Raw genomic sequence first — 27,865 nt, forward strand, 5'->3', positions numbered from 1 at the left:
TACTCATTGGAGTTCAGAAGAATGAGAGGTGATCGTATCGAAATATATATGGTAATGAGGGGGCTCGACAAGGTGGATGCAGAGAGGCTATTTCCACTCATAGGGGAAACTAAAACGAGGGGACATAGTCTCAGAATAAGGAGTCACCCATTTAAAACGGAGATGAGGAGGAATTTCTTCTCTCAGAGGGTCGTAAATCTATGGAATCCTCTGCCCCAGAGAGCTCTGGAGACTGGGTCATTGAATATATTTAAGGCTGAGAGACAGAGATTTTTGAGCGATAAGGGAATAAAGGGTTATGGGGAGCGGGCAGGGAAGTGGAGCTGAGACCATGATCAGATCAGCCATGATCTTATTAAATGGCGGAGCAGGCTCCAGGGGCTAGGTGGCCTACTCCTGCTCCTATTTCTTACGTTCTTATCCAGTTTGAAGGTCTTTTAATATTAGAAGCTGTGACAGGGCGCTTGGTTCTCAAAGCAAAACACTTTCTTAGAAACACTGCAAGAAACTAATTGTCACATGCTTCCAACAGACTAATCACAGCAGTGAATTGAGAAACAGCTTCATCACATGGTGTACACAGATCAGATTGGCAGAAGGCAACAGTTGCAAAGCTCAATTTTTTTTAATAATGTAGGAGCACTGCATTTTCTGTATGCTTATATAACCTCAAAGACAGCTATTTAAAAACATATACCTTTCTTGTGTTATCTCATTCGTCCCTCCATTTTACGTGTTCACCCCATCGCTCAAACAATTCCCCCATCTACTGGGCCAATAGATTAGCTGCATTCTGTACTCTGTTAATGCAATTTAAATCTGTGAAAGCAGTTCTTGTTTTCCCTGCAAGTTTTTGTTTACTAAGCCGACTCCTCCTCAAGCCACCTACCCAGTCTCGAAATAATGCTGTCATATAGTCAAATAATAATCTTTTAAAGTTAATGTTCATGGCCAGACAGATGTCACTATAACACAGGTCCTTCCCTCAACCCTTGGAGAGGAGAGCAATAGCAACAGCACGAGAGAATGAAAGAATGAACGACTGTGGCGAGGGAGAAAGGGGAGAAATTATTCATTTAGTGACCAATTATGATTTATCACATAAAAGTACATTTAAAATAATTTACCTGTTGACTGCTGAGTCAGTACGAATTGTTGCTATAGGAGATCGCATGTTCTTTAGATCCCAAACTTTCACAGTTCTGTCATCACTGCCAGACACAACATTATCCCCCACAGTAAAGACAGCAGATGTTACAGTACTGAAAGAGAAAAAAAACAGTAAATAACCATTAAATAACTTACCAACACATCAGATTTTTTCTAGCTGAAGTATTAAATTGCTACCAAGGTTTCCTATAATTCCTCTGTAATTCCTATAATATTATACACCATATGCCTCATTCTTTAGTAAATCTTTGCACTTAACCAGCCAATGGATGTTTGTACTGATGAACAGAGTACTTTTCCATCTTAGATGTCATGAATCAGTATTAAGATCTCAGATCATATACAATACAAAGCAGATGCACTAAACCTCACCTCAGCTTTTACTACACTAGTATGTTCCACATCCATATGGCCTTTGAGTGACAATTCCAAAATGTGGTTTATTTTCAAGAGAAAGATTATATAAAGAGAGAGATAGAGAAAGAGAGCGAGAGAGAGAGAACGAGAGAGATTGATTTTATCCCTGGACCAGATGAAACTAAAGCCTAAGAGGTGACACGCTAGTTTGTCAACCTCCATGTTACCCAGTTCCACAAATGGTTTATTAATTTAAAAATTCATGTTATTTTTGCATTCAAATCTACTTCAATATAATGCTCAACTTTTCCTGCACTACCAGCTGAAATCTCATTCATGTTCAGATCAAGTTCAAATCCTCATGTAGCGAGTGTCTGATAAATTTGTAACAAACTAATTCAACTGTGTTTTTGCCAGTTATAGTAGAATATTCAAATACTCCAAAAGTTCAAAAGGGTCTCCACAAACTGCTGTCTGTGTTCAATATACGCACAAATAGGTTTATTGAAACAACAGAACAATCCAGCACATCACTGCTGTGCAGTCTAACATTCAGAATATATAACCTAAAAAGTACTGCTGTTGATGTCAGACGATGAATGTTTAACAGGATCGTATGATATTCCTCTGTCTGGTATCTGTTTATTTTAAATGGGTTAATGCCTCCATGTAAACATGAGATAGAGGAATGGTGTACGACGACATTAAATATTCATCTTGCAACATTACCAACAGTAATTTTTAGATTTGTCATTAGACTTTCAAAAAATCAACAGTATGAAAATCAAATCCATAAGTCATGGCTACTACTAGATTTCCTCGGCAGTTCAGAAATCAGGCAAGACAAAAACCTGTCAAACTTTGGCAAAACCATCACATGCAGTTTTCAACTTCATGAAAAGTGTGTCCAGAATTGTCCGACTTGCAATAGATTGGGCAAAATACCAAAACTGAAGAATAAGTTACTGAAACCCTGCCGTCTGAGAGAAATTGCTAACAAACTGGGCAAAAATAATGTACAATAAAATAACACGTGAATCCTCTTAGTGCCAGCCGTGGCTCAGTTGGTAGCACTCACGCCTCAGTCAGAAGGTTGGAGGTTGAAGTCCCTATTCCCGAGACTTGAGCACAAAAATCTAGGCTGACACTCCAGTGCAGTACAGAAAGAGTGCTGCACTGTCGGAGGTGCCATCTTTCAGATGAGATGTTAAACCGAGGCCCTGTCTGCTCTCTCAGCTGGACATAAAAGATCCCATAGCACTATTTTGAAGAGCAGGGGAGTTCTCCGCAGTGCCCTGGTCAATATTTATCCTTCAAACAACATCACTGAAATAGATTATCTGGTCATCATATTGCTGTTTGTGGGACCTTGTGTGCAATTTGACTGCCACGTTTCCTACATTAATGACTACACTTCAAAAGTACTTAATTGGCTGTAAATCGCTTTAGGACATCCCGTGGTCGTGAAAGGCCGTATACAAATGCAAATCTCTCTCTCTTTCAAAATATTTCTATAATAAATGCAATGCATATATCATTTTCAGTGCATGCTGCTACTTTAAGTGAATTATAAATGTGTTTCTGGTCTCCCTCTTCTATCTAGGTCTGATTACCTACAAAAAGGACGAGATCACGTATGAACATTTAATTAAGTTTAATATTTTGTAATTTACAATGTCAGTTCTTCTTGTCTGTGTGCTACTCAAGGAATGCAGACTTCACATACTGATCTGGATGCTGATTGAATTTAGCAGCATCCAAGCCACTAGAGGCCCTTTTATGCAGGCACACTTAATTCAAATTGACATTAAATTAAGGTTTAATAAGGATTAAACTACTGTGTGCAAATGGAGCAAGGTTCTTTAATTTAATACCACCCTAAAGCTAAAGCATGCTACTTTAGCACAGGATGTCACCCTCATTGTGAAAGATGTATCAAGTTTTTTTTTTAAACTGGTGGACAAGATGGAGTACATTAATCTCTCAGCTCTTTGCATTTATAAATACAATATATACAAATACAAAATATCTATTTTTTAAACTGCAGATTCCAGCATGTAATTAAAGATGAAATATGTTGGAATCACAGTAGGTCAATTAGCCTCTTGAAAAGAGAAGACGGGTTAACTGTTCAGGTAGAAACCCATCGTTAAATGTGGATAAGAGAGCAAATTCATAATTCGCTGATAAAAATAAAAAGCAACAATAAGTAAAAGGAAACATTTCTGACATGGCTCTGCAGTAACAGCATTTTCTATTTTTATTTTAGAATATATACTTTAGACAAGTCTGTGTTTCATCTCAGACTTAGATTTGAATCGAGTACAAACCATTAGGGTGAACCAACTCGTGGCTATAGGAATCTACATGAGCAGTTGGATGCCAGTTTGTAATGGGCAAAGATCTCCGCACAAAAGAGCCAAACTGGCAAACTCGTATAATGATTTGTGCAGAAAGTAGAATCTTTGCATTAATATGATAAATTGTTATGAGGCTAGCGTTAAGTAATTGAATTCACTTAATATGGCCTTTTGTTTCACAGATCTCAAATACTTCAAAAGGAATGCAGGAACATTCCTCCAACCACTTCCTGTTCACACGTTACTTCCTCGCTTGGGATGGGGATGGAGAAAAGAGACAAAACAGATTAGTAACTTTAATTGATATACTTGGTAATACAGACAGGGAATCCAATTCATCAGGAGTTTGCAGGCGATCAATCTTTTGAGATTTCTAAGTTTCCAAAAGGATGTATCATTCAAAAATACCTTTCCGTGGTTTGAAATGACGAAGTTTCCGAAATAACTCTGGAAATGTATTCTAATTTCCTTAATTTCTAATCCTCAACCCTTGGGATAGTGCATGGGGTTTTATTAGTACAAGTCATTGCCCATTTCATTTACAAGGAGATCTAAATACCCGTCGACAATTGAATTAATATCTGGACGTGAAACCTCAGAGAAGCCACCAAAAAATAACAATTATGCCTATTCTTGATGACACAATCCTGACAAAGGAGTTGCTTTACTTTGTCCAGATCACTCAAGAAACTGCGATATGCCAAAATTCTTGAATAGTTGCACTGAGCAAAAAATGATAAATAAACAAATCATCTGGATAGAGTGATATTTTATAGACTTGGTACATGACACACTAACATCGACACGTTCCTTTATAAATTCTGTGGCAGATTTCAAAGACAACATAAATAGTGAAGCTAAGGTAATCATTCTAGCAGCCAGAAAAAACTAATTTCTGCTGTCTCACTAGTCCTGCAAGCTATAATTAAAGTGACAATTCTGCTTTCCAGCTTGGCGGCCAAGATCTTCAGGGAGACTCTTGCCGTCTGTATTTAGGAGAGAAATAGACCCATCAGGATACATTTCTGCTAGCAGCAAAACAGGGTGGAGCAAGGGCCTGGAAATTGGTGGGCTCTCACTTCTGATGGTCCCTGCTCGGGTTATGTCCTGACATTTACTCCCATGCAATTAATTCCCACTTATTTTGAGTGTAAGCCTAATTAAGTATGGAAATCCGGGACTTTAATCGGCCCTTTCATCTTTCTGATGAGAAACATACATAAAAAGGAAGCAGCTTTAAGTCTCAGAATAAAAGAACTGAGAGTCAATGTTAAGGAACTCAATATATATTTCCAATTTTTGAGTCACTAAAATCTATTTTTAATGCTATAGCTAATTGTATTAATTTACTATTTTTACTGCTAGAGCTTTGTGGTAAGTTATTTTAATTGTGCAGTTAATATAAATTATTAGTTTTAAATGGGCAAAATCCAATTTACGCGCAAAATCCTTGGAAGATTTACTTGTGCCAACGCTTTGAATTGTAAGTTGTAGCTGCAGTGTGTACCTCACAATCAACAAGCTCCCCGCAGGAGTGGAACTAAACTACAGAACCAGTGGGAAGCTGTTTAATCTACGCCGCCTCTAGGCCAGTTCCAAGATCACCCCAACCTCTGTCGTTGAGCTGCAGTATGCAGAGGTCATCTGCCTCTGTGCACATACAGCGGCCGCACTCCAGGATATAGTCAATGTATTCACTGAGGCATATGAAAGCATGGGCCTTACGCTTAACATCCGTAAGACAAAGGTCCTCCACCAGCCTGTCCCCGCCACACAGCACTGCCCTCCAATCATCAAGATCCACGGTGCGGCCCTGGACAATGTGGACCATTTCCCATATCTCGGGAGCCTCTTATCAACAAAGGCAGACATTGATGCAGAGATTCAACATCGCCTCCAGTGCAGCCTTCGGCCGTCTGAGGAAAAGAGTGTTTGAAGATCAGGCCCTCAAATTTACTACCTAGCTCATGGTCTACAGGGCTGTAGTAATACCCGCCCTCCTGTATGGATCTGAGGCATGGACGATGTATAGAAGGCACCTCAAGTCGCTGGAGATATATCACCAACGATGTCTCCACAAGATCCTGCAAATCCCCGAGGAGGACAGGCGCACCAACATCAGTGTCCTCATCCAGGCTAACATCCCCAATATTGAAACACTGACCACACTCGATCAGCTTCGCTGGGCAGGTTACATAGTTCGCATGCCAGACACGAGACTCCCTTAGCAAATGCTTTATGCGGAGCTCCTTCACGGCAAACGAGCCAAAGGTGGGCAGCGGAAATGTTACAAGGACACCCTCAAAGCCTCCCTGGTAAAGTGCGACATCATCACTGACAGCTGGGAGACCCTGGCCGCAGACCACCCGAGAAAGTGCGTCCGGGAGGGCGTTGAGCTCTTCGAGTCTCAACGCAAAGAGGTCAAACGCAAGCAGCGGAAGAAATGTGCGGCAAACCAGCCCAACCAACCCCTTCCCTTGACGAATGTCTGTCCCACCTGTAACAGGGTCTGTGGCTCTCATATTGGACTGTTCAGCCATCAGAGAAATCACTTTAGGAGTGGAAGCAAGTCTTCCTCGATTCCAAGGGACTGCCCATGATGATGATGATGTGTACTTTATATATCTAGCCTATTTGGCATGGTCAACAATGGGAGCTGGTAGATTGGAAGGACTTAACATGAGCCAATGGCAAATGTGCAACATGAGGTCATCCACTTTGGATCAAGGAATGACAAATCACAATATTTTCTACATGGAGACTAGGAACACAGCAAAGACTATGGGCCCTGGCAATATTCCGGCTGTAGTGCTCAAGACATGTGCTCCAGAACGAGATGCACCCTTAACCAAGCTGTTCTAGTACAGCTACTACACTGGCACCTACCAGAAAATGGAGAAAATAACCCAGCTATGTCATAAAAACATAAGAAATAGGAACAGGAGTAGGCCATTTGGCCCCTCGAGCCTGCTCCGACATTTAATAAGATCATGGTTGATCTGATCTTGGGCTCAGCTCCACTTCCCTACCTGCTCCCCATCACCCTTCACTCCCTTATCACTCAAAAATCTGTCTATCTCCACCTTAAATATATTCAATGTCCTGTTCACAAAAGATGGGACTAATTCAACCGGGCCAATTGGAAAGAATTAACCAATTAGTTCCACTCCACTGCCGGCTTTTCAATGCAAAAACCATGTGTGTGGTATTTTGAAGGGGCCAAAACAAAATTAGAGGGAGCATTGCTTGCTGTGTAAAACTGTTTCCACATCTCGTCTTTAGTTCTTTTGCCAATTATCTTAAATGTGTACCCTCTGGTTACCAACACTTCTGCCACTGGAAACAGTTTCTCCTTATTTACTCCATCAAAATCCTTCACGATTCTGACCACCTCTATTATATATTTAGGTATGATTTTGAAATATTGGGAAATCACTGCATACAACATGAATTACAATCTTAGTATTCTGATGGCAAATTTTTTATTTGCTTACCCAAGCCGTTCAATTATTGAAGAAACACGGCCTTCATGCAAGTAGTGAACTCCAAGTTCACAATAAAATTTCAAAATTATTTGCAGAACAATATTGTGATTCCGACACTTACATGTTTCAACCGTGTAACAGTTGTTCTCTCCTCAGAGCGAAGTCATGAAACACATAATAATGTAGAAGACTACAAATTGCACATACTCCATGACAGGAAAATGGCTAAATAGCTGCTTTTAGTCTTGCAAACTTGACTGTTCAAAATTGTCAATGAATGGAGAGCAAAGTGGCAGTTGCACAACATTGCTGCTTGCATACTACTGGCAGCTTCCATGAAGCAAGAATGATATCCAATCTCAGTGTGACCATCTTGGGTTGTACTGTGCAACGGTTCCGTGAGGTAGTCGAGTGGCAAAATCCTGCTCAAATAACCAGCAATCCACTTTGATTTAAGGTGCAACAATTCTGGTTGTACAACATTGTGAAAAATGATTTCTGGCTAATAAAAAATTAAATTATTTGGAAGAATTGCAAAGTGACATGTAAAAGACTATTGCAGATTTCAACAGTCGCAAACAAATTGTTTAGAGGACCAGAAATATCTGGACTTTCCTTCTGCTTTCAAAATATCTTAGATTTTATTCACTAATCGCCCGCGGTGTTGCTCATTTTCAATCAGGTTAGGATGTTGCAAGGTGGGGTATTAAAGTGGGAGAGGGGTGTGCAAGAGGTGCACAGAACCACTAAGAATTTAAAAAAATTATTATTCATTCACGGGATGCGGGCATCACTAGCAAGTCCAGCATTTATTGCCCATCTTAATTGTCCTTGAAATTTGTAAGCGATCTCCCCAGAAATAATTTTTTTCAATTTGGGCCTGGAAAATATGCTTTCCCTACCCACTTAAGATAGATATTAATGCATGTAATATGGAGGCGCAGCAGTTTGCCATGACTTCACCTGTTTAGGGTGTGAGATTTTGTTGTAAAGGCTGAGAAATATCTAAAACTTAGAAAAAATTACACTAAATTGACATACATGAAAGACTAGTATGGACATAATCGCATGTATGCACCCTTTCCTCCAAAGTGCACTCCCAAATTCTGCCCCATTCCTTTTGCCTTCATCATCATCTATTCCCCCTCCACAAGGACTGTATCCTCTGTATATAGTGGGCAGCAACTTCGGTTCTCGCAAGACTTACTGCCTATATAGTTCGGGAGGATGCAATCATCACCATTAGTGTTGGCAGTAGCATCAAACGAGAATGGAACTTAGTCCTATACATTAGCAGTCAGTGTTTGCTAGTGCTGTTGGGTTAGGAGTTAAACTAATATGGCAGGGGGATGGGAACCAATGCAGGGAGACAGAGGGAAACAAAAAGGAGACAAAAGCAAAAGACGGAAAGGAGATGAATAAAAGTGGAGGGCAGAGAAACCAAAGGCAAAAAACAAAAAGGGCCACTGAATGCAAAGGGGCTGCAGGAGGGGTTAAAACTAAAAATCAAGGTTTAAAAACTAGGATTAAAACACTCTACCTAAATGCATGCAGCATTCGAAATAAAGTAAATGAGTTGACGGCACAAATCATTACAAATGGGTATGATTTGGTGGCCATTACAGAAACATGGTTGCAGGGTGGCCAAGACTGGGAATTAATCATACTGGGGTATCTGACGATTCGGAAAGATAGACAAGAAGGGAAAGGAGGTGGGGTAGCTCTGTTAATAAAGGATGATATCAGGGCAGTTGTGAGAGACGATATTGGCTCGAATGAACAAAATGTTGAATCATTGTGGGTGGAGATTAGAGATAGTAAGAGGAAAAAGTCACTGGTGGGCGTAGTTTATAGGCCCCCAAATAATAACTTCACAGTGGGGCGGGCAATAATCAAGGGAATAATGGAGGCATGTGAAAAAGGAACGGCAGTAGTCATGGGGATTATAACCTACATATCGATTGGTCAAATCAAATCGCATGGGGTAGCCTGGAGGAGGAATTCATAGAATGCATACGGGATTGTTTCTTAGAACAGTATGTTACAGAACCTACAAGGGAGCAAGCTATCTTAGATCTGGTCCTGTGTAATGAGACAGGAAAAATAAACGATCTCCAAGTAAAAGATCCTCTCGGAATGAGTGATCACATTATGGTTGAATTTGTAATACAGATTGAGGGTGAGGAAGTTGTGTCAGAAACGAGCGTACTATGCTTAAACAAAGGGGACGAGGGCAGAGTTGGCTAAAGTAGACTGGAAACACAGACTAAACGGTGGCACAATTGAGGAACAGTGGAGGACTTTTAAGGAGTTCTTTCATAGTGTTCAACAAAAATATATTCCAGTGAAAAAGAAGGGCGGTAAGAGAAAGGATAATCAGCCGTGGATAACCAAGGAAATAAAGGAGAGTATCAAATTAAAAACCAATGTGTATAAGGTGGCCAAGGTTAGTGGGAAACTAGAAGATTGGGAAAATTTTAAACGACAGCAAAGAATGACGAAGAAAGCAATAAAGAAAGGAAAGATAGATTACGAAAGTAAACTTGTGCAAAACATAAAAACGGATAGTAAAAGCATTTACCGATATATAAAACGGAAAAGAATGACTAAAGTAAATGTTGGACCCTTAGAAGATGAGAAGGGGGATTTAATAATGGGAAATGTGGAAATGGCTGAGACTTTAAACAATTATTTTGCTTCGGTCTTCACAGTGGAAGACACAAAAACCATGCCAAAAAGTGCTGGTCACGGGAATGTGGGAAGGGAGGACCTTGAGATAATCACTATCACTAGGGGGGTAGTGCTGGACAGGCTAATGGGACTCAAGGTAGACAAGTCCCCTGGTCCTGATGAAATGCATCCCAGGGTATTAAAAGAGATGGCGGAAGTTATAGCAGATGCATTTATTATAATCTACCAAAATTCTCTGGACTCTGAGGAGGTACCAGCGGATTGGAAAGCAGCTAATGTAACGCCTCTGTTTAAAAAAGGGGGCAGACAAAAGGCAGGTAACTATAGGCCGGTTAGTTTAACATCTGTAGTGGGGAAAATGCTTGAAGCTATCAGAAAGGAAGAATAGCGGGACATCTAAATAGGAATAATGCAATCAAGCAGACGCAACATGGATTCATGAAGGGAAAATCATGTTTAACTAATTTACTGGAATTCTTTGAGGATATAATGAGCATGGTGGATAGAGGTGTACCGATGGATGTGGTGTATCTAGATTTCCAAAAGGCTTTCGATAAGGTGCCACACAAAAGGTTACTGCAGAAGATAAAGGTACGCGGAGTCAGAGGAAATGTATTAGCATGGATCGAGAATTGGCTGGCTAACAGAAAGCAGAGAGTCGGGATAAATGGGTCCGTTTCGGGTTGGAAATCGGTGGTTAGTGGTGTGCCACAGGGATCGGTGCTGGGACCACAACTGTTTACAATATACATAGATGACCTGGAAGAGGGGACAGAGTGTAGCGTAACAAAATTTTCAGATGACACAAGGATTAGTGGGAAAGCGGGTTGTGTAGAGGACACAGAGAGGCTGCAAAGAGATTTGGATAGGTTAAGCAAATGGGCTAAGGTTTGGCAGATGGAATACAATGTCGGAAAGTGTGAGGTCATCCACCTTGGGGAAAAAAAACAGTAAAAGGGAATATTATTTGAATGGGGAGAAATTACAACATGCTGCGGTGCAGAGGGACCTGGGGGTCTTTGTGCATGAATCCCAAAAAGTTAGTTTGCAGGTGCAGCAGGTAATCAAGAAGGCGAATGAAATGTTGGCCTTCATTGCGAGAGGGATGGAGTACAAAAGCAGGGAGGTCCTGCTGCAACTGTATAGGGTATTGGTGAGGCCGCACCTGGAGTACTGCGTGCAGCTTTGGTCACCTTACTTAAGGAAGGATATACTGGCTTTGGAGGGGGTACAGAGATGATTCACTAGGCTGATTCCGGAGATGAGGGGGTTACCTTATGATGATAGATTGAGTAGACTGGGTCTTTACTCGTTGGAGTTCAGAAGGATGAGGGGTGATCTTATAGAAACATTTAAAATGATGAAAAGGATAGACAAGATAGAGGCGGAGAGGTTGTTTCCACTGGTCGGGGAGACTAGAACTAGGGGGCACAGCCTCAAAATACGGGGGAGCCAATTTAAAATAGAGTTGAGAAGGAATTTCTTCTCCCAGAGGGTTGTGAATCTGTGGAATTCTCTGCCCAAGGAAGCAGTTGAGGCTAGCTCATTGAATGTATTCAAGTCACAGATCGATAGATTTTTAACCAATAAGGGAATTAAGGGTTATGGGGAGCAGGCGGGTAAGTGGAGCTGAGTCCACGGCCAGATCAGCCATGATCTTGTTGAATGGGGGAGCAGGCTCAAGGGGCTAGATGGCCTACTCCTGTTCCTAATTCTTATGTTCTTATGCAGACCTGTAGAAGCAGAACATGGGAGCTGTGCTATGAGCAAAACATTGGGGGGAGAAGAACCCATGTTTGAACAGAGCAGGGGGGATAGAACCTATCTGGAGCAGAACACTGGAGGGGCAGGGGTTGGGGAGACCTGTGGGGGAGCAGGGGGGGGAAAAGAGAGCTATGTAGTCGAACAACAATTGGGGGGAGGGGGGGGGAACCTATTTGGAGCAGAACATTGCAGGGGGAGAACATGGAGGGGTAGGGAGGGGAAGCAAGAGAAGAGATCTATATAGGGGCAGAACATTGAAGGAGATGGGGAGAGCGGTGATTCTGTGGTGATTTTTGTCTGACATGCTCACTGGGTCTCCAAAATGCATTAAGATTTTTCTAGCAGTTAGCCATTGCCAACAATTTTTTTTTACAAAATTAAAAAATAGATTAAAGCTTTGTATAATGAGTGTGTTCACACTGGATAGAAACAAGCAGTTTTGGAAATAAAATTGACTGCACTGTGAAAACAGGTGCACTGATACAATACAAAATGCACGCGCTATTTTTATGGGCACACTCAGAAAATCGAAAGCAAAATACTGCGGATACTGGAAATCTGAAATAAAATAGAAAATGCTGGAAATACTCAGGTCAGGCAGCATCTGTGGAGCGAGAAATAAGTTAATGGGCTCAACTTTTCCCAGTGATTTGCTCCATTTTTTTGGCGCGCGCTGCTTTTTTTGGCGTAAGTTAAAAAATTAAAGTTTCCCCAAGGAATCTGCGCCAGCGTAACTGAGTTAGTTACGATTTCTTTAGGTTAGATTTTTTTTTGAGTCATGGGGGCGTAACCCGATGTCTGCAACAGTTTTGGTCAATTATGGAAGTTTGACAAAAAAATATTTCTCCTAGGTCGGCCTATCTGACCACTTCCGAAAAACCTTCTGGTGAGTTAAGAAAAAGCAGCGCACATTGAAAAGTCGGTGCATAAAGATTCCATTGTTTTTCAGCGAAGTTTTGGAGGGAGTCAAGAAGACTTGAATATGCATAATAAAGATTAATTTGTGTTACCTTATCATGCAGTAAATGGAAGTTTGATGGAATTCTGTAACTTTTCATATTCTTTCAACTGACACGCAACCACCGAACATTCGTCTGCAAACAGGGCTCGAGGGTGGGAGCGTCGGCTGGCAGAATCAGTCCTGCGCCCGGCACAGGGGTTCAGAGCTCGGCTGCAAACGCCCGGGGGTTTGGGGGGCTGTGGAAGGCGATCGGAAAGCGTCACAAAAGCCTGCACTGCACTGTGCATCAAATGTCGCCCAGGGGGTTCCTGATCACTGCGCCTGCTCAGACCTGGATGTGGTCCATACAGACCTGTGGGGAGAGAGAACAAAGAACCTTGTCCTGCCTGCCTGGCGTATTGAGTTTCTAGCAAAGGTAAAAGTTTAAGCATGGGGGCAATACTGACAATTATGTGGGCTTCTTCAGGATTGCTGGCTTCATAGAAACATAGAAAACAGGTGCAGGAGTAGGCCATTCGGCCCTTCTAGCCTGCACCGCCATTCAATGAGTTCATGGCTGAACATGCAACTTCAGTACCCCATTCCTGCTTTCTCATCATACCCCTTGATTCCCCTAGTAGTAAGGACTTCATCTAACTCCTTTTTGAATATATTTAGTGAATTGGCCTCAACAACTTTCTGTGGTAGAGAATTCCCCAGGTTCACCACTCTCGGTGAAGAAATTCCTCCTCATCTCGGTCCTAAATGGCTTCCCCCTTATCCTTAGACTGTGTCCCCTGGTTCTGGACTTCCCCAACATTGGGAACATTCTTCCTGCATCCAACCGGTCTAACCCCGTCAGAATTTTAAACGTTTCTATGAGGTCCCCTCTCATTCTTCTGAACTCCAGTGAATACAAGCCCAGTTGATCCAGTCTTTCTTGATAGGTCAGTCCCGCCATCCCGGGAATCAGTCTGGTGAACCTTTGCTGCACTCCCTCAATAGCAAGAATGTCTTTCCTCAGGTTAGGAGACCAAAACTGTACACAATACTCCAGGTGTGGCCTCACCAAGGCCCTGTACAATTGTAGCAACACCTCCCTGCCCCTGTACTCAAATCCCCTCGCTATGAGGGCCAACATGCCATTTGCTTTCTTAACCGCCTGCTGTACCTGCATGCCAACCTTCAATGACTGATGTACCATGACACCCAGGTCTCTTTGCACCTCCCCTTTTCCTAATCTGTCAGCATTCAGATAATAGTCTGTCTCTCTGTTACCACTACCAAAGTGGATAACCTCACATTTATCCACATTATACTTCATCTGCCATGCATTTGCCCACTCACCTAACCTATCCAAGTCGCTCTGCAGCCTCATAGCATCCTCCTCGCAGCTCACACTGCCACCCAACTTAGTGTCATCCGCAAATTTGGAGATACTACATTTAATCCCCTCGTCTAAATCATTAATGTACAGTGTAAACAGCTGGGGCCCCAGCACAGAACCTTGCGGTACCCCACTAGTCACTGCCTGCCATTCTGAAAAGTCCCCATTTACTCCTACTCTTTGCTTCCTGTCTGACAACCAGTTCTCAATCCATGTCAGCACACTACTCCCAATCCCATGTGCTTTAACTTTGCACATTAATCCCAAAGGTACAGGGCTGCATTGATTGTACCCACATCGCCTTGTGAGCACCTTTGGAGGATTCGTAAATGTACAGGAACAGAAAAGGATTCCACTTCATTAATGTGCAGCTCGTGTATGACAACATGCATCGCATCATTTCAGTTGATGCAAGATACCCTGGGAGCACCCATGATGCGTTCATCCTATGTGAGAGCGTTATATCTGCCATGTTTCAGCAGCAGCCAAAAGGGCAAGAGTTGGCTACTGGGAGACAAAGGGTACGGCCTCGCCACCTGGCTCATGACGCCCCTACGTGTAACCCGGATGGAAGCTGACCGGGAGTACAACATGTCACACATTGCGATGCACGATGCCTGGACCATTCCGGAGGCTATTTGCTATACTCCTGAGATTGTGCTGCATAACTTAGCCATCATGACGCAGCAGCAGATTTAGAAGACCGACCAGAGGCGAGAGTGGCTGATGATAATGACGAGGAAGATGCAGGTGACAAGGAGAACGAGGATGAGGAAGCCATGCAACTACCTGAACCCGGAGCATGATGGCGGAGGAGAGCGGGCCATCATGCCCTTTAACTATTGCTCGAGCCTTGCACCAGCAGTTCATCCATGAACACTTTGCTGCCTGAGGGCTCAGTGGCAACTATTCCAAATGGACCATGTTTACTGTTTGGCTCCGTTCCGTAATGTTGTGTTGTGTTACATAGAAACATAGAAAATAGGTGCAGGAGCAGGCCATTTGGCCCTTCGAGCCTGCACCACCATTCAATATGATCATGGCTGATCATGCAACTTCAGTACCCCATGGAACAAATAATGGAATTGATTCTTTTTTTTACTTCAAAAGTTGTGTTAATAATCAAAATGATAGTTAGAATTTAAAATATATTTTATTTAAAAGTTCAACAAATAGTTATTTGTACTTAACTTAAACATATTCTTGTATCAAACTTGAACAACAGCAGCAAAGAAAGGCTGCACCCATCTCTCCTCCACCTTATTCTAAGACCGCTCGCCACGCTTGGTCTTGGTGACTCCACCATCCCTGACCCCAGGTGGTGGTGCAGTGTTTCTCGGGTTGGTACCAAGCTTATTCTTTTGAACATCTCGGGTAATGCGCACCGGTTAATGGAAGCGAGGGTGGGCAGACGGCAATGTGGAAGGCCCGGCTTGGGGATCTTCAGAGGCTGGTCTGGGGATTGGAGTGGGAGTGACAGTTGATTCTGTCAATGCGCGCAGGGTCTGGTTATGTTCCCTTATTGCAGCAGCTAACTCTGACATTCCCTCCCTTATGTGCCCGGACAGTGTCTCAACTACCTCCAACATTCCCTCCCTCATGTTCACTGACAGCGCATCAGCTACCTGTGACATTCCCTCCCTCATGTTCGCCGACAGTGTCTCACCTACCTATGAAATGCTCTTTCTCATGTTGAGGAAAAGTGTCAACTACCTGCAACATTCCCTCCCTCATGCTCAGAGTGTTTGAACTACCTGCGATATTCCCGCCTTCATGTTCACTGACAGCACATCAGCTACCTGCGACATTCCAGCCCTCATGTGCACCGACATGGTTTCAGCTGACTGAGATATTCCCTTCCTCATGTTCCCGGACAGTGTTTCCATTTCTCGTGAGAGTGTTGTTACGTCTCCCGACAGTCCCGATACTGGTGTCCAGAAGTGATTGCATAAGGTCAATGCTCTTATGTGAACCACATCTGTTGGATCCTGTACCTCAGGAGAGCGTGGTCGAGCTCTCCTTCCCCTCCTCACCCTGGGTGTGGCTCGCAGTGTGACCGGCAGCCTCGGACAGTGGGGCCCTGGGTGTGCCTTGCTGCACTCCATCACTAGGACCCGCAGCCTCGGACGGTGGGAAAACATGGAATGTCCCACCAACACTCGAACCACCACTCAGGGAAGGGGCTAGCACCTCAATGGGCAGCACCTGCACTTCCTCAAAAGTGAGTACAACAGTGGGGGCTTCATCCATCTTGTCCCCCTCACCCCCATGCTCTTGGTCTGGAAGCTGTGATTGGAAGATGTTCTCCTCTTCAGGCTCGTCCTCGTCTGAATCTTCTACTGTATCGTCAGGGTTGGCCTCAAGTTCTGAAAAATATAACAGAATAGACAAATGGTTAGCAGCAGACGAGGGGGCAGGGTGGGTGGCATGAGTAGGCTCACACAGCACAGGCAGCAGGCCAATTTGAAGGACCACGATGAATGATAACACATTGCATCAACCGAAGCGTAGCTGAGGGAGACATCCCCATAAACCGAAGCATGGCTAGCCCGCACAGTACTTAACCTTTAGGAAAGTCAGACTCTGGAATTTGCAGGACTTGCCCTCTCCGAGTGTGGGCCCAGCTTGTGCAGTGGCGATTGCTTTTCTCCAGGCAGGACCCATCAAAGCAGCGACCCTCTCTGCCAAGGGTGCAGATTTGCTGGGTCTCCTCCTGTTCCGAGTTCTTTCTCATTTGTTGTGTGCCACTTTCCTCTGCAAAGATGAAAATCTAACTTTTTGGAGAGTGCGTCTTTCTGCTGAGTGGGACATATACAGATGGTCACATTTACAATTGCAACTCCATTGAAAAATGAAAATATTACTTACACTAACTACTTGACCAAGGTCCTGCCACTTCTTTCTGCACTGGCCTCTTGTGCAAGTTGGTTCCAGCGTTTCTTCATTTCTTCATTTCTTTGGGTGGAATTTTTATGCGACCTCTGCTGGTGTCCAGCTCCTGCCATCCGCCCTCAATCACAGTAACTAGTGCCTCCACTTCACCTCCTGTAAGAAATACATGGTTCTGGCGCCACGTTGCATCTTGTATTGCAGCTCTAATTTTTTCAATGCGCTCAGACAGCACTCAACGTTCTTACACACGCAACTGGCTCTTTAAAAATGGCCGATTGCAGACCGGGAGCTGTACTGCGCATGCGCGCCCATAGGAATCACATCAAAAATGTCCTTTTTTCCCCCCACATATGCTCAGAATGAGCAGCATCATTTTTTCAGCACAGACAGTAAGCTCCCCCACCCCCGAGGCGACTGGACAGGCTGCGCGGCACCAATTTTGAAAAATACAGCGGGGAAACTTGGCACATTTATTTTTGGAGTAGTTCTGGCCTAGAAAAACGGGCGTAACTCTGGCAATACGCCAAAAAACAAGTGTGCAAAATTGAGCCCAATGTTTCAGGTTGATGACCTTTCATCAAAACTGGAAAAGGTTGGAGATGCAACAGGTTTTAAGCAAGTACAGAGGCAAGGAAAGGGGAGGGGAGGAAAGAACAAAAGTGAAGGTCTGTGATCGGCAGGAGTGATTAAATGACAAAAGGAGATGTTAATGGGACACAAGAACATGAGAGATAGGAGGAGGAGTAGGCCACCTGGCCCCTCGAGCCTGCTCTGCCATTTAATAAGATCATGGCTGACCATAACCCTTTATTCCCTTATCGTTTAAAAATCTGTCTATCTCCGCCTGAAATATATTCAATGACCCAGCCTCCACAGCTCTCTGGGGCAGAGAATTCCATAAACTTACAACTCTCAGAAGAAATTCCTCCTCATCTCAGTTTTAAATGGGCTGACCCTTATTCTGAGACTATGTCCCCTAGTTTTAGTTTCCCCTATGAGTGGAAATATCCTCTCTGCATCCACCTCTCAATATCTTATGTTTTGATAAGATCACCTATTATTCTTCTGAACTCCAATGTGTATAGGCCTAACTTACTCAACCCAAGTCAACCCCCCCATCTCCAGAATCAACTTAGTGAACCTTCTCTGAACAGCCTCCAATACAAGTATATCCTTCCTTAAGTACGGAGACCCAAACTGTACGCAGTACTCTAGGTGTGGCCTCACCAATACTCTGTACAGTTGCAGCAGGACTTCTCTGTTTTTATTCTCTGCAATAAAGGCTAACACTCCATTTGCCTTCCTGATTACTTGCTGTACCTGTACACTAACTTATTGTGTTTCATGCACAAGGACCCCCAGGTCTCTGTACTGCAGCACTTCGCAATTTTTCTCCATGTAAGTTATAATTTGTTTTTCTATCGAAGCAGATTACACTCCATCTGCCAATTTTTTGCCCACTCACTTAGCCTGTCTATATCCCTTTGCAGATTATTTGTGTCCTCTTCACAATTTGCTTTCCCATCCATCTTTGTATCATCATCAGCAAACTTGGCTACATTACACTCGGTCCCTTCATCCAAGTCATTAATATAGATTGTAAATAGTTGAGGACCCAGCACCAAACCCTGTGGCACCCCACTAGTCAAGGTTTGCCAACTGGAAAATGACCCATTTATCCCAACTCTCTGTTTTCTGTTAGATAGGCAATCCTCTATTCATGCAAATATATTACCCCCAACCCTGTGAACTTTTATCTTGTGCAGTAACCTTTTATGTGGCACCTTATCGAATGCCTTCTGGAAATCCAAAGACACCACATCCACTGGTTCCCCCTTATCCACCCTGTTCGTTACATCCTCAAAGAATTGCAGCAAATTTGCCAAACATGATATCCCTTCCATAAATCCATGCTGACTCTGCTTGATTGAATCATGCTTTTCCAAATGTCTCGCTACTGCTTCTTTAATAATGGACTCCAGCATTTTCCCAACGACAGATGTTCGACTAACTGGTTAATAGTTTCCTGCTTTTTGTCTGCCTCCTTTTTTAAGTAGAGGCATTACATTTTCGGTTTTCCAATTCGCTGGGACCGCCCCAGAATCCAGGGATTTTTGGTAGATTACAACCAATGCATCCACTATCTCTGCAGCCACTTCTCTTAAGACCCTAGGATGTAAGCCAACAGGTCCAGGGGACTTGTCCGCCTTTAGTCCCATTATTTTACTTGAGTACTACTTCTTTAGTGATAGTGATTGTACTAAGTTCTTCCCTCCCTATAGCCCCTTGATTATCCACTACTGGGATGTTTTTAATGTCTTCTCCCATGAAGACCAATACATAATTTTTGTTCAACGTCTCTGCCATTTCCCTGTTCTCCATTATTAATTCCCCAGTCTTATCCTCTGGGGGACCAACATTTACTTTAGCCACTCTGGAGGTGAAAATGGGAATATTAAAATGATCAGCAACAGCTGCCATCAAATAAAAAAATGAGGCAGGGGTTAAAATCTGAAATTGCTGAACTCAATCTCAAGCTGTAAATTACTTAACAGAAAGACGAAGTGCTGTTCCTCGAACAATGTAGGAGGCCGAGGTCAGAGAGGTCAGAGTGGGAGTGGTCCGGAGAATTAAAACGACAGGCGAAAATCAATCACGTGAATAGGTTTACGTTCAAAATTGTATGCTTCAAGCAAAATAAATCGATATTGAGCTCACGGTATATTCTAGGAACTAGAGTATTATTTCACAAAAATAACCTTCAAGTACGATCCGTCTCCACTTTGTGTCGAGAGATTCTGAGTATACCTTGTACCAAAATACATGTGTCAATTCAATTTTCCGCAGCCACATCACAGTAATCTGCAGTGCCTGACAAATTGCACTCTCTTCACCCAGATGGCAATCATCTATTCACAGATACATTTTCTGCCACCTCCGTTCTCACCGCGATTCACCCATTAGCTGCATAGAGAGAAAGCAGAAGTGGAAGCGTTTGTGGAAATGGATTTTGAATATAGTGCAGTTGGCTGTTGAAGATAATGATGTTTAGAAAGCTGCAGCAGATAAACAATGCTGTAAATTGCTTGGTGAGGTGATGTAAACAATTCTTTTTTGGAATGGAGCTAAACTTGCATTTAAAAACGCAAGTTTCTGATCATTGCAGGTTTATGATCAGAACACAACCACTACGGTGGTCATTACTGCAGGGAAAGGCAGCTGCTTACTTAATTCTGGTCTAAGTTTCATTACTTCTGCTGCTCAATCATTAGTTTCTAAATCAGTCGCTGTGTTCATGTCAACAGGTCAAACAACTCAGGTGGAAACCCTATTTAATCAATTCAATCAGAAACTGAGGGGGGGAAAAAGTCAGCTTATGAAATTAAAATGACCAGAATAGCAATTTTGAATTTTATTTTAAATGCTTTATTTTGACCATAAATTTGATATGGGGAAAAAAAAATCTTAAACTGGTTTCACTTAGGCATCACGTTCGACTGGATGTTACCCCAAAGAGAATGAGAGGAAAACTGAATACAAGATTTGTTCACAAGTTATGCTGAACCTTTATATAGCTCGGGTTAGGCCACAACTGGAGAATTGCGACCAGTTCTGGTCACCACACTTTCAGAAGGATGTGAAGGTCGTTGAGAGGGTGCAGAGGAGATTTGCCAGAATGGTTCCAGGGATGAGGGATTTTAGCTACAAGGTTAGTTTGGAGAAGCTGGGGTTGTTCCCCTTGGAGCAAAGGAGGTCGAGGGGAGATTTTATAGAAGAGTACAAGATTATGGCAGGTTTGGATAAGGTAGACAAAGAAAAGCTGTTCCCATTAGCTGATGGTACAAGGACTAGGGGACACAGATTTAAGGTTCTGGGCAAGAGATACAGGGGGGATGTGAGAAAGAACTTTGTTATGCAGAGAGTGGGAATGACCTGGAACTCGCTGCCTACGAAGGTGGTGGAAGCAGAGACGATCAATGATTTCAAAATGAAATTGGACGGGCACTTGAGGGAAATAAACTTGCGGGGCTATGGGGACAGAGCGGGGGAAATGGGACTGACTGGATTGCTCTACAGAAAGCCGGCATGGACTCGATGGGCCGAATGGTCTCCTTCTGTGCCATAATGACTCTGTGACCTGACCCAGCTAAGGAAACTTTTCCAAAGCTGTAGGAAAGGACTGTACTGACTGGAGTCTTCTAGAATAAAAGCAAGTGTGTTTGCCAAAGCAGCTGACGGAAAAGTGATAATTTTGCAGAACTCCATAAAAACCAAAGCAAGTTCATATGCAAGCTCTTTTGCTATAAAAGTGAACTGTGAAGTTCCACAAAACAGTTGGTTTATCTTTTAAATTCAGTGAAGAGGTAAATCTGTAATGTGGTGAGGACAATCCCTCTTGTCACACCTGAAGAGCAATAAGACCCCTCATTTGCTTTATCAATCATAGCCCATAAATTTAAAAGCAGAATCCCACTGGGGTGCAGTATGATGCTGCTATTCCCAGGCAAAGCTGATATCCCTGCCAAAGCACAGCAAAACTCATTTATCTTGTCCTAGAGAGCAACGGAGCATACACTTCCAGCTGACAGTGCGGCAGTTTCTCCTCACACACCACTGACTGTTCTGGAACATTCTGTTCCCTGAGCGGGTCTCAATCACTGAAAATACTGTAATGCTAGCACTCCTCATTAGAACCAACAGCTGTCTCGACAGTTAAAAAGACCTGAAACCATTTTTGCATAACAATCTGCTAAAACTTTACACAATAAAATGGTTACAATGTAATTTAAGATTTTCAAAATATCTAAAAATAACTCCTCATTGAAATGCTGTGCCCACTGCATTTTGGTATTGGACATACGTAAAAATTCGATCAGTTTTTAAAATATATGGAGAGAAACAAGATGTGGTTTAGCTCTTCGAATCAGTCACAAGACATACCCAAAGTAAGAAGAAACATGTTTTTAAAACACCACTGTAAAAATACAATTGGAATTTTGTTGTACTGCAGAATGGACCGATAAACATTGAACTGCAAAATCAGAAGTATATTTACTTTTACAGAATCATAATTAGGAGTAGTACATCAACTTAAATATAAAAGAAAAAAACATCAGCATGTGTATTAAGATCAGCTACTGTGCATTTCTTCCTTTTGACTTTGGAATAATTTTGTATGGCAATTGGCGACATAGTACGTCAGGTGAAGCAAGAGAAGTCCTTACAGCCAAATACTCCACAAAGGAAGGAGAGAAATTTAAGGATTACGGTTTTCAAAAATCACTAGAAGTCATGGTTACTGATTCTACCACTACCCAGTGTTTGATAATTACCTTGAACAATTACAATATTCTTGCAAGTTACATCAATATTTTATTTCAAAATTAATTGAAAATGGATTTTCCACTAACATTCATTTTCCTGAGTGAAATGGATGAATTTAAATTTTGAAAAAGCTATTGATTGTAAATTAACTTATTCTTAAGAAAAGATTTTCACAACATTAGTACCAATGAAATGTCAAGGTTTGGAAGAGTTTATCTTACGTACAGTTAACAGAGCACTAATCTACAATAATAGTAGTAGTTTTTTGTCTGTCCTGTCAGTTTTTGTCTGTCCAAAGGCAGGGGGGGCAGGGATTGGGAGCACGTGGACTGAGTGTCAGTTGCAACGACCAATGAGCGATCAGGGTCTGTGGGGGCAGAGGCGCGGGCGAGAGGGGGCGGATGGGAGTGAAGGAGAGATGGAGGGGGAGAGGGGAGGGAGGGAACACATCAGCGTTGATTATATCGACGAAGATAACAACAGTCTAAACAAGTACTGTTGCAATAAAGATACTAATTTGACCGCCAATGTTTTGCGGGTCTCTGCCAGTATAGTATTATTCTGCTTGGAACACAAAGAAAAATAATCTATTTGAAAACTTCACCAGGTTCAGTAAACTTTAAACTAGTTACTTTCTAACCATGTCCATTGTACTTTAAAAGGGGGCTTCACCAGCAGTTTTCTAAATACCTGCAAGGTTACATTTACTATTTGCACAAATATCGATCAGATTTGCACTTTATCTGGTTCAGTCAGTTCATTAAGTACATTTGTCGGTGGTTGTACATTACACTAAATCATACACAAAAAAGAAAAATTTGTGCCCTACCGAAAACCTCAATTTCCAAGAATATAACCCAGTGAATAACGGAGTGCAAAAATGCCAATCAAGTCTGGCCTCCATCATTAATGGCACAACAAAGGGTATGGAATGCTCCTATTTCTTATGACTTATGAAGAAAGGTTGAGTAGGTTGGGCCTATACTCATTGGAGTTGAGAAGAATGAGAGGGGATCTTATTGAATCATGAAAGATACTGAGGGGGCTCGACAAGGTAGAAGCAGAGAGGATGTTTCCACTCATGGGGGAATCTAGAACTAGGGGGCATAGGTTAAGAATAAGGGGTCACCCATTTAGAATGGAGATGAGGAGGAATTTGTTCTCTGAGGAACTATAAATCTGTGGAATTCTCTTCCCGAGAGCTGTGGAGATGGACAGATTTTTGGAAGATACTGGAGTGAATGGCTATGGGGAGCTGACAAGGAAGTGGAGCTGAACCCAAGATCAAATCAGCCATGATCTTACAGAATGGCGGAGTAGGCTCGAAGGGCCAAATGGCCTACTCCCACTCCTATTTCCTATGTTCCTAAGAAGAGGTTATATGTCAGATCATACCTACTCCTTTCCTGAGCAATATGCCTCATCACACAAGCAACAACTTGTACTTATAGTGCCTTCAATGTAAATAAAGCATGATTTACATGTGGTCTGTGCTTGTTAGACTCCGTGATAGCATTCTGCCACGACAGGTGAGCAGTCGTTTTCAGGGATCTCGGTGAGTTCAAAGATAGCTTTGTTTTGATATATTGTAAACGAGAGCAAAGTTTGTAAATACACTGTGTTTCACTCAGTAGTGTTCATTAACCAAGTTATTTATAGCCTGCATCTCAGTCCAAGTAAGCGTCGAGGAGGAGCGGTGAGCGCAGAGGAGGCCCATGAAAGGCCCAGCAGCATTGGAGGGAGCGGCAGCTTCGAGGAGCCGCCAGCTGGTGCAGCTGCAGCAGGGAGAGAAGGCAAAGAAGTAAAAAGAAATCGAAGTGTGATGTCACAGCCAAGGAAGTATGTGATTGGTGAGTAGTTTTTCTTCTTTTCTTTTCCTTTATCAGTAGATAACCTTTGGCATTGTTGCCAAATTAAATTAATTTAAGGGTTAAGTCATGGCAGGAGCGCGCCAGACCTGTGTCATGCTCCTCCTGTGCTGTGTGGGAAGTCAGGGGTGCTTCCAGTGTCCCCGACGACTACATGTGCAGGAAGTGTATCCAGCTGCAGCTCCTGACAGACCACATTGTGGCATTGGAGCTGCGCATGGATTCACTCTGGAGCATCCGCGATGCTGAGGATATCGTGAATTGCACATTTAGTGAGTTAGTCACACCACAGGTAAAGGTTACACAGGCAGATAGACAATGGGTGACCATCAGGCAGAGCAGTGGAAGGAAGGTAGTGCAGGGATCCCCTGCGGTCATCCCCCTCCAAAACAGATACACCACCTTGGGTGCTGTTGGGGGGGGGGGGGGGGGAGGGAGGATGACTCATCAGCGGAGAGCAACAGCAACCAAGTTCATGGCACGATGGGTGGCTCTGCTGCACAGGAGGGCAGGAAAAAAAGTGGGAGAGCTATAGTGGTAGGGGATTCTATTCTAAGGATAATAGATAGAAATTTCTGTGGCCACAATCGAGACTCCAGAATGGTATGTTGCCTCCCTGGTGCAAGGATCAAGGATGTCTTGGAGTGGCTGCAGGACATTTTGGAGGAGGAGGAGCCAGTTGTCGTGGTGTATATAGGTACCAACAATATCGGTAAAAAAACAGAACGAGGTCCTACAAGCTAAATTTAGGGAGCTAGGAGTTAAATTAAAAAGCAGGACCTCAAAGGTAGTAATCTGAGGATTGCTATCAGTGCCACATGCAAGTCAGAGTAGAAATAGCAGGATAGCCAAGATGAATATGTGGCTTGAGGAGTGGTGCAGCAGGGAGGGATTCAAATTCCTGGGACATTGGAACCAGTTCTGGGGGAGGTGGGACCAGTACAAACCGGACAGTCTGCATCTGGGCAGGACCGGAACCAATGTCCTAGGGGGAGTGTTTGCAAGTGCTGTTGGGGAGGGGTTAAACTAATATGGCAGGGAGATGGAAACCTATGCAGGGAGACAGAGGGAAGTAAAATTGGGTCAGAAGCAAAAGTTAGAAAGAAGAAAAGTAAAAGTGGAGGGCAGAGAAACCCAAAGCAAAAATCAAAAAAGACCACATTACAACAACATTTTAAATGGGCAAAGGGTGTTAAAAAGACAAGCCTGAAGGCTCTGTGCCTCAATGCGAGGAGTATTCGTAATGAGGTGGACGAATTAACTGTGCAGGCAGCTATTAACGAATATGATATAATTGGGATTACGAAGACATGGTTCCAGGGTGACCAAGGTTGGGAACTCAATATCCAGGGGTATTCAACATTCAGGAAGGATAGTCAGAAAGGAAAAGGAGGTGGGGTAGCGTTGCTGGTTAAAGAGGAAATTAACGCAATAGTAAGGAAGGACATTAGCGTGGATGATATGGAATCTGTATGGGTAGAGCTGCGGAATACCAAAGGGCAGAAAATGCTAGTGGGAGTTGTGTACAGACCACCAGTCGTAGTGAGGTTGGGGACAGCATCAAACAAGAAATTAGGAATGTGTGCAATAAAGGTACAGCAGTTATCATGGGCGACTTTAATCTACATATAGATTGGGCTAACCAAACAGGTAACAACACGGTGGAGGAGGATTTCCTGGAGTGTATTAGGGATAGTTTTCGAGACCATTATGTCGAGGAACCAACTAGAAGACTGGCCATCCTAGACTGGGTGATGTGTAATGAGAAAGGACTAATTAGCAATCTTGTTGTGCAAGGCCCCTTGGGGAACAGTGACCATAATATGGTAGAATTCTTTAAGATGGAGAGTGACACAGTTAATTCAGAGATTAGGGTCCTGAACTTAAGGAAAGGTAACTTGAATGGTATGAGACATGAATTGGCTAGAATAGACTGGCGAATGATACTTAAAGGGTTGACGGTGGATAGGCAATGGCAAACATTTAAAGATCACATGGGTGAAGTTCAATAATTGTATGTCCCTGTCTGGAGTAAAAGTAATTCGGGGAAGGTGGCTCAACCGTGGTTAACAAGGGAAATTAGAGATAGTGTTAAATCCAAGGAAGAGGCATATAAATTGGCCAGAGAAAGCAACAAACCTGAGGACTGGGAGAAATTTAGAATGCAGCAAAGGAGGACAAAGGGTTTAATTAGGAGGGGGAAAAGAGAGTATGAGAGGAAGCTTGCTGGGAACATAAAAACTGACTGTTAAAGCTTTTATAGATATATGAAGAGAAAAAGATTAGTGAAGATAAACATAGGTCCCTTGCAGTCAGAATCAGATGAATTTATCATGGGGAACAAAGAAATGGCAGACCAATTGAATAAATACTTTGGTTCTGTCTTCACGAAGGAAGACACAAATAACATTCCGGAAATATTAGGGGACAGAGGGTCAAGCGAGAAGGAGGAACTAAAGGAAATCCTATTAGTCAGGAAATTGTGTTAGGGAAATTGATGGGATTGAAGGCCGATAAATCCCCAGGGTCTGATAGTCTGCATCCCAGAGTACTTAAGGAAGTGGCCCTAGAAATAGCAGATGCATTGGTGATCATTTTCCAACAGTCTATCGACTCTGGATCAGTTCCTATGGACTGGAGGGTAGTTAATGTAACACCACTTTTTAAAAGGAGGGAGAGAGAAAGCGGGGAATCATAGACCGGTTAGCCTGACATCAGTAGTGGGGAGAATGTTGGAATCAATTAAAGATGAAATAGCAGCGCATTTGGAAAGCAGTGACAGGATCGATTCGAGTCAGCATGGGTTTATGAAAGGGAAATCATGCTTGACAAATTTTCTAGAATTTTTTTAAGGATGTAACCAGTAGAGTGGACAAGTGAGAACCAGTGGATGTGGTGTATTTGGACTTTGAAAAGGCTTTTGACAAGGTCCCATACAAGAGAGTGGTGAGCAAAATTAAAGCACATGGTATTGGGGGTAATGTATTGACGTGGATAGAGAACTGGTTAGCAGACAGGAAGCAGAGAGTCGGGATAAACGGGTCTTTTTCAGAATGGCAGGCAGTGACTAGTGGGGTGCCGCAGGGCTCAGTGCTGGGACTCCAGCTATTTACAATATACATCAATGATTTAGATGAAGGAATTGAGTGTAATATCTCCAAGTTTGCAGATGACACTAAACTGGGTGGCGGTGTGAGCTGTGAGTAGGATGCTAAGAGGCTGCAGCGTGATTTGGACAGGTTAGGTGAGTGGGCAAAATGCATGGCAGATGCAGTATAATGTGGATAAATGTGAGGTTATCCACTTTGGTGGCAAAAACAGGAAGGCAGTATATTATTTGAATGGCGGCAGAGTAGGAAAAGGGGAGGTGCAAAGAGACCTAGGCGTCATGGGACATCAGTCATTGAAAGTTGGCATGCAGGTACAGCAGGCGGTGAAGGCGGCAAATGGGCATGTTGGCCTTCATAGCTAAGGGATTTGAGTATCGGAGCAGGGAGGTCTTACTGCAGTTGTACAGGGCCTTGGTGAGGCCTCACCTGGAATATTGTGTTCAGTTTTGGTCTCCTAATCCGCTCCTAATTCTGACCCCGCCGCTCCTGGTCCACGACCCCGCCGCTTCTTGACTC

The 27,865-nt window shown here is 43.0% G+C and overlaps 1 protein-coding gene across 7 annotated transcripts in view; it reads right to left on the reverse strand.

Annotated features, from left to right (window-relative positions):
- Positions 1 to 27,865, reverse strand: part of wdr37 (WD repeat domain 37) — a 156,408-nt gene that overhangs the window by 29,442 nt on the left and 99,101 nt on the right. For all 7 annotated transcript variants that reach the window (XM_070881576.1, XM_070881578.1, XM_070881574.1 and 4 more), the window contains one exon: positions 1,128 to 1,262. In XM_070881576.1, the coding sequence (XP_070737677.1) occupies positions 1,128 to 1,262 (135 nt within the window). The remainder of the gene's footprint in view (positions 1 to 1,127; positions 1,263 to 27,865) is intronic.

This window comes from Pristiophorus japonicus, chromosome 5, assembly GCF_044704955.1.
Source record: "Pristiophorus japonicus isolate sPriJap1 chromosome 5, sPriJap1.hap1, whole genome shotgun sequence".
NCBI classification, from domain to species: Eukaryota; Metazoa; Chordata; class Chondrichthyes; family Pristiophoridae; genus Pristiophorus; species Pristiophorus japonicus.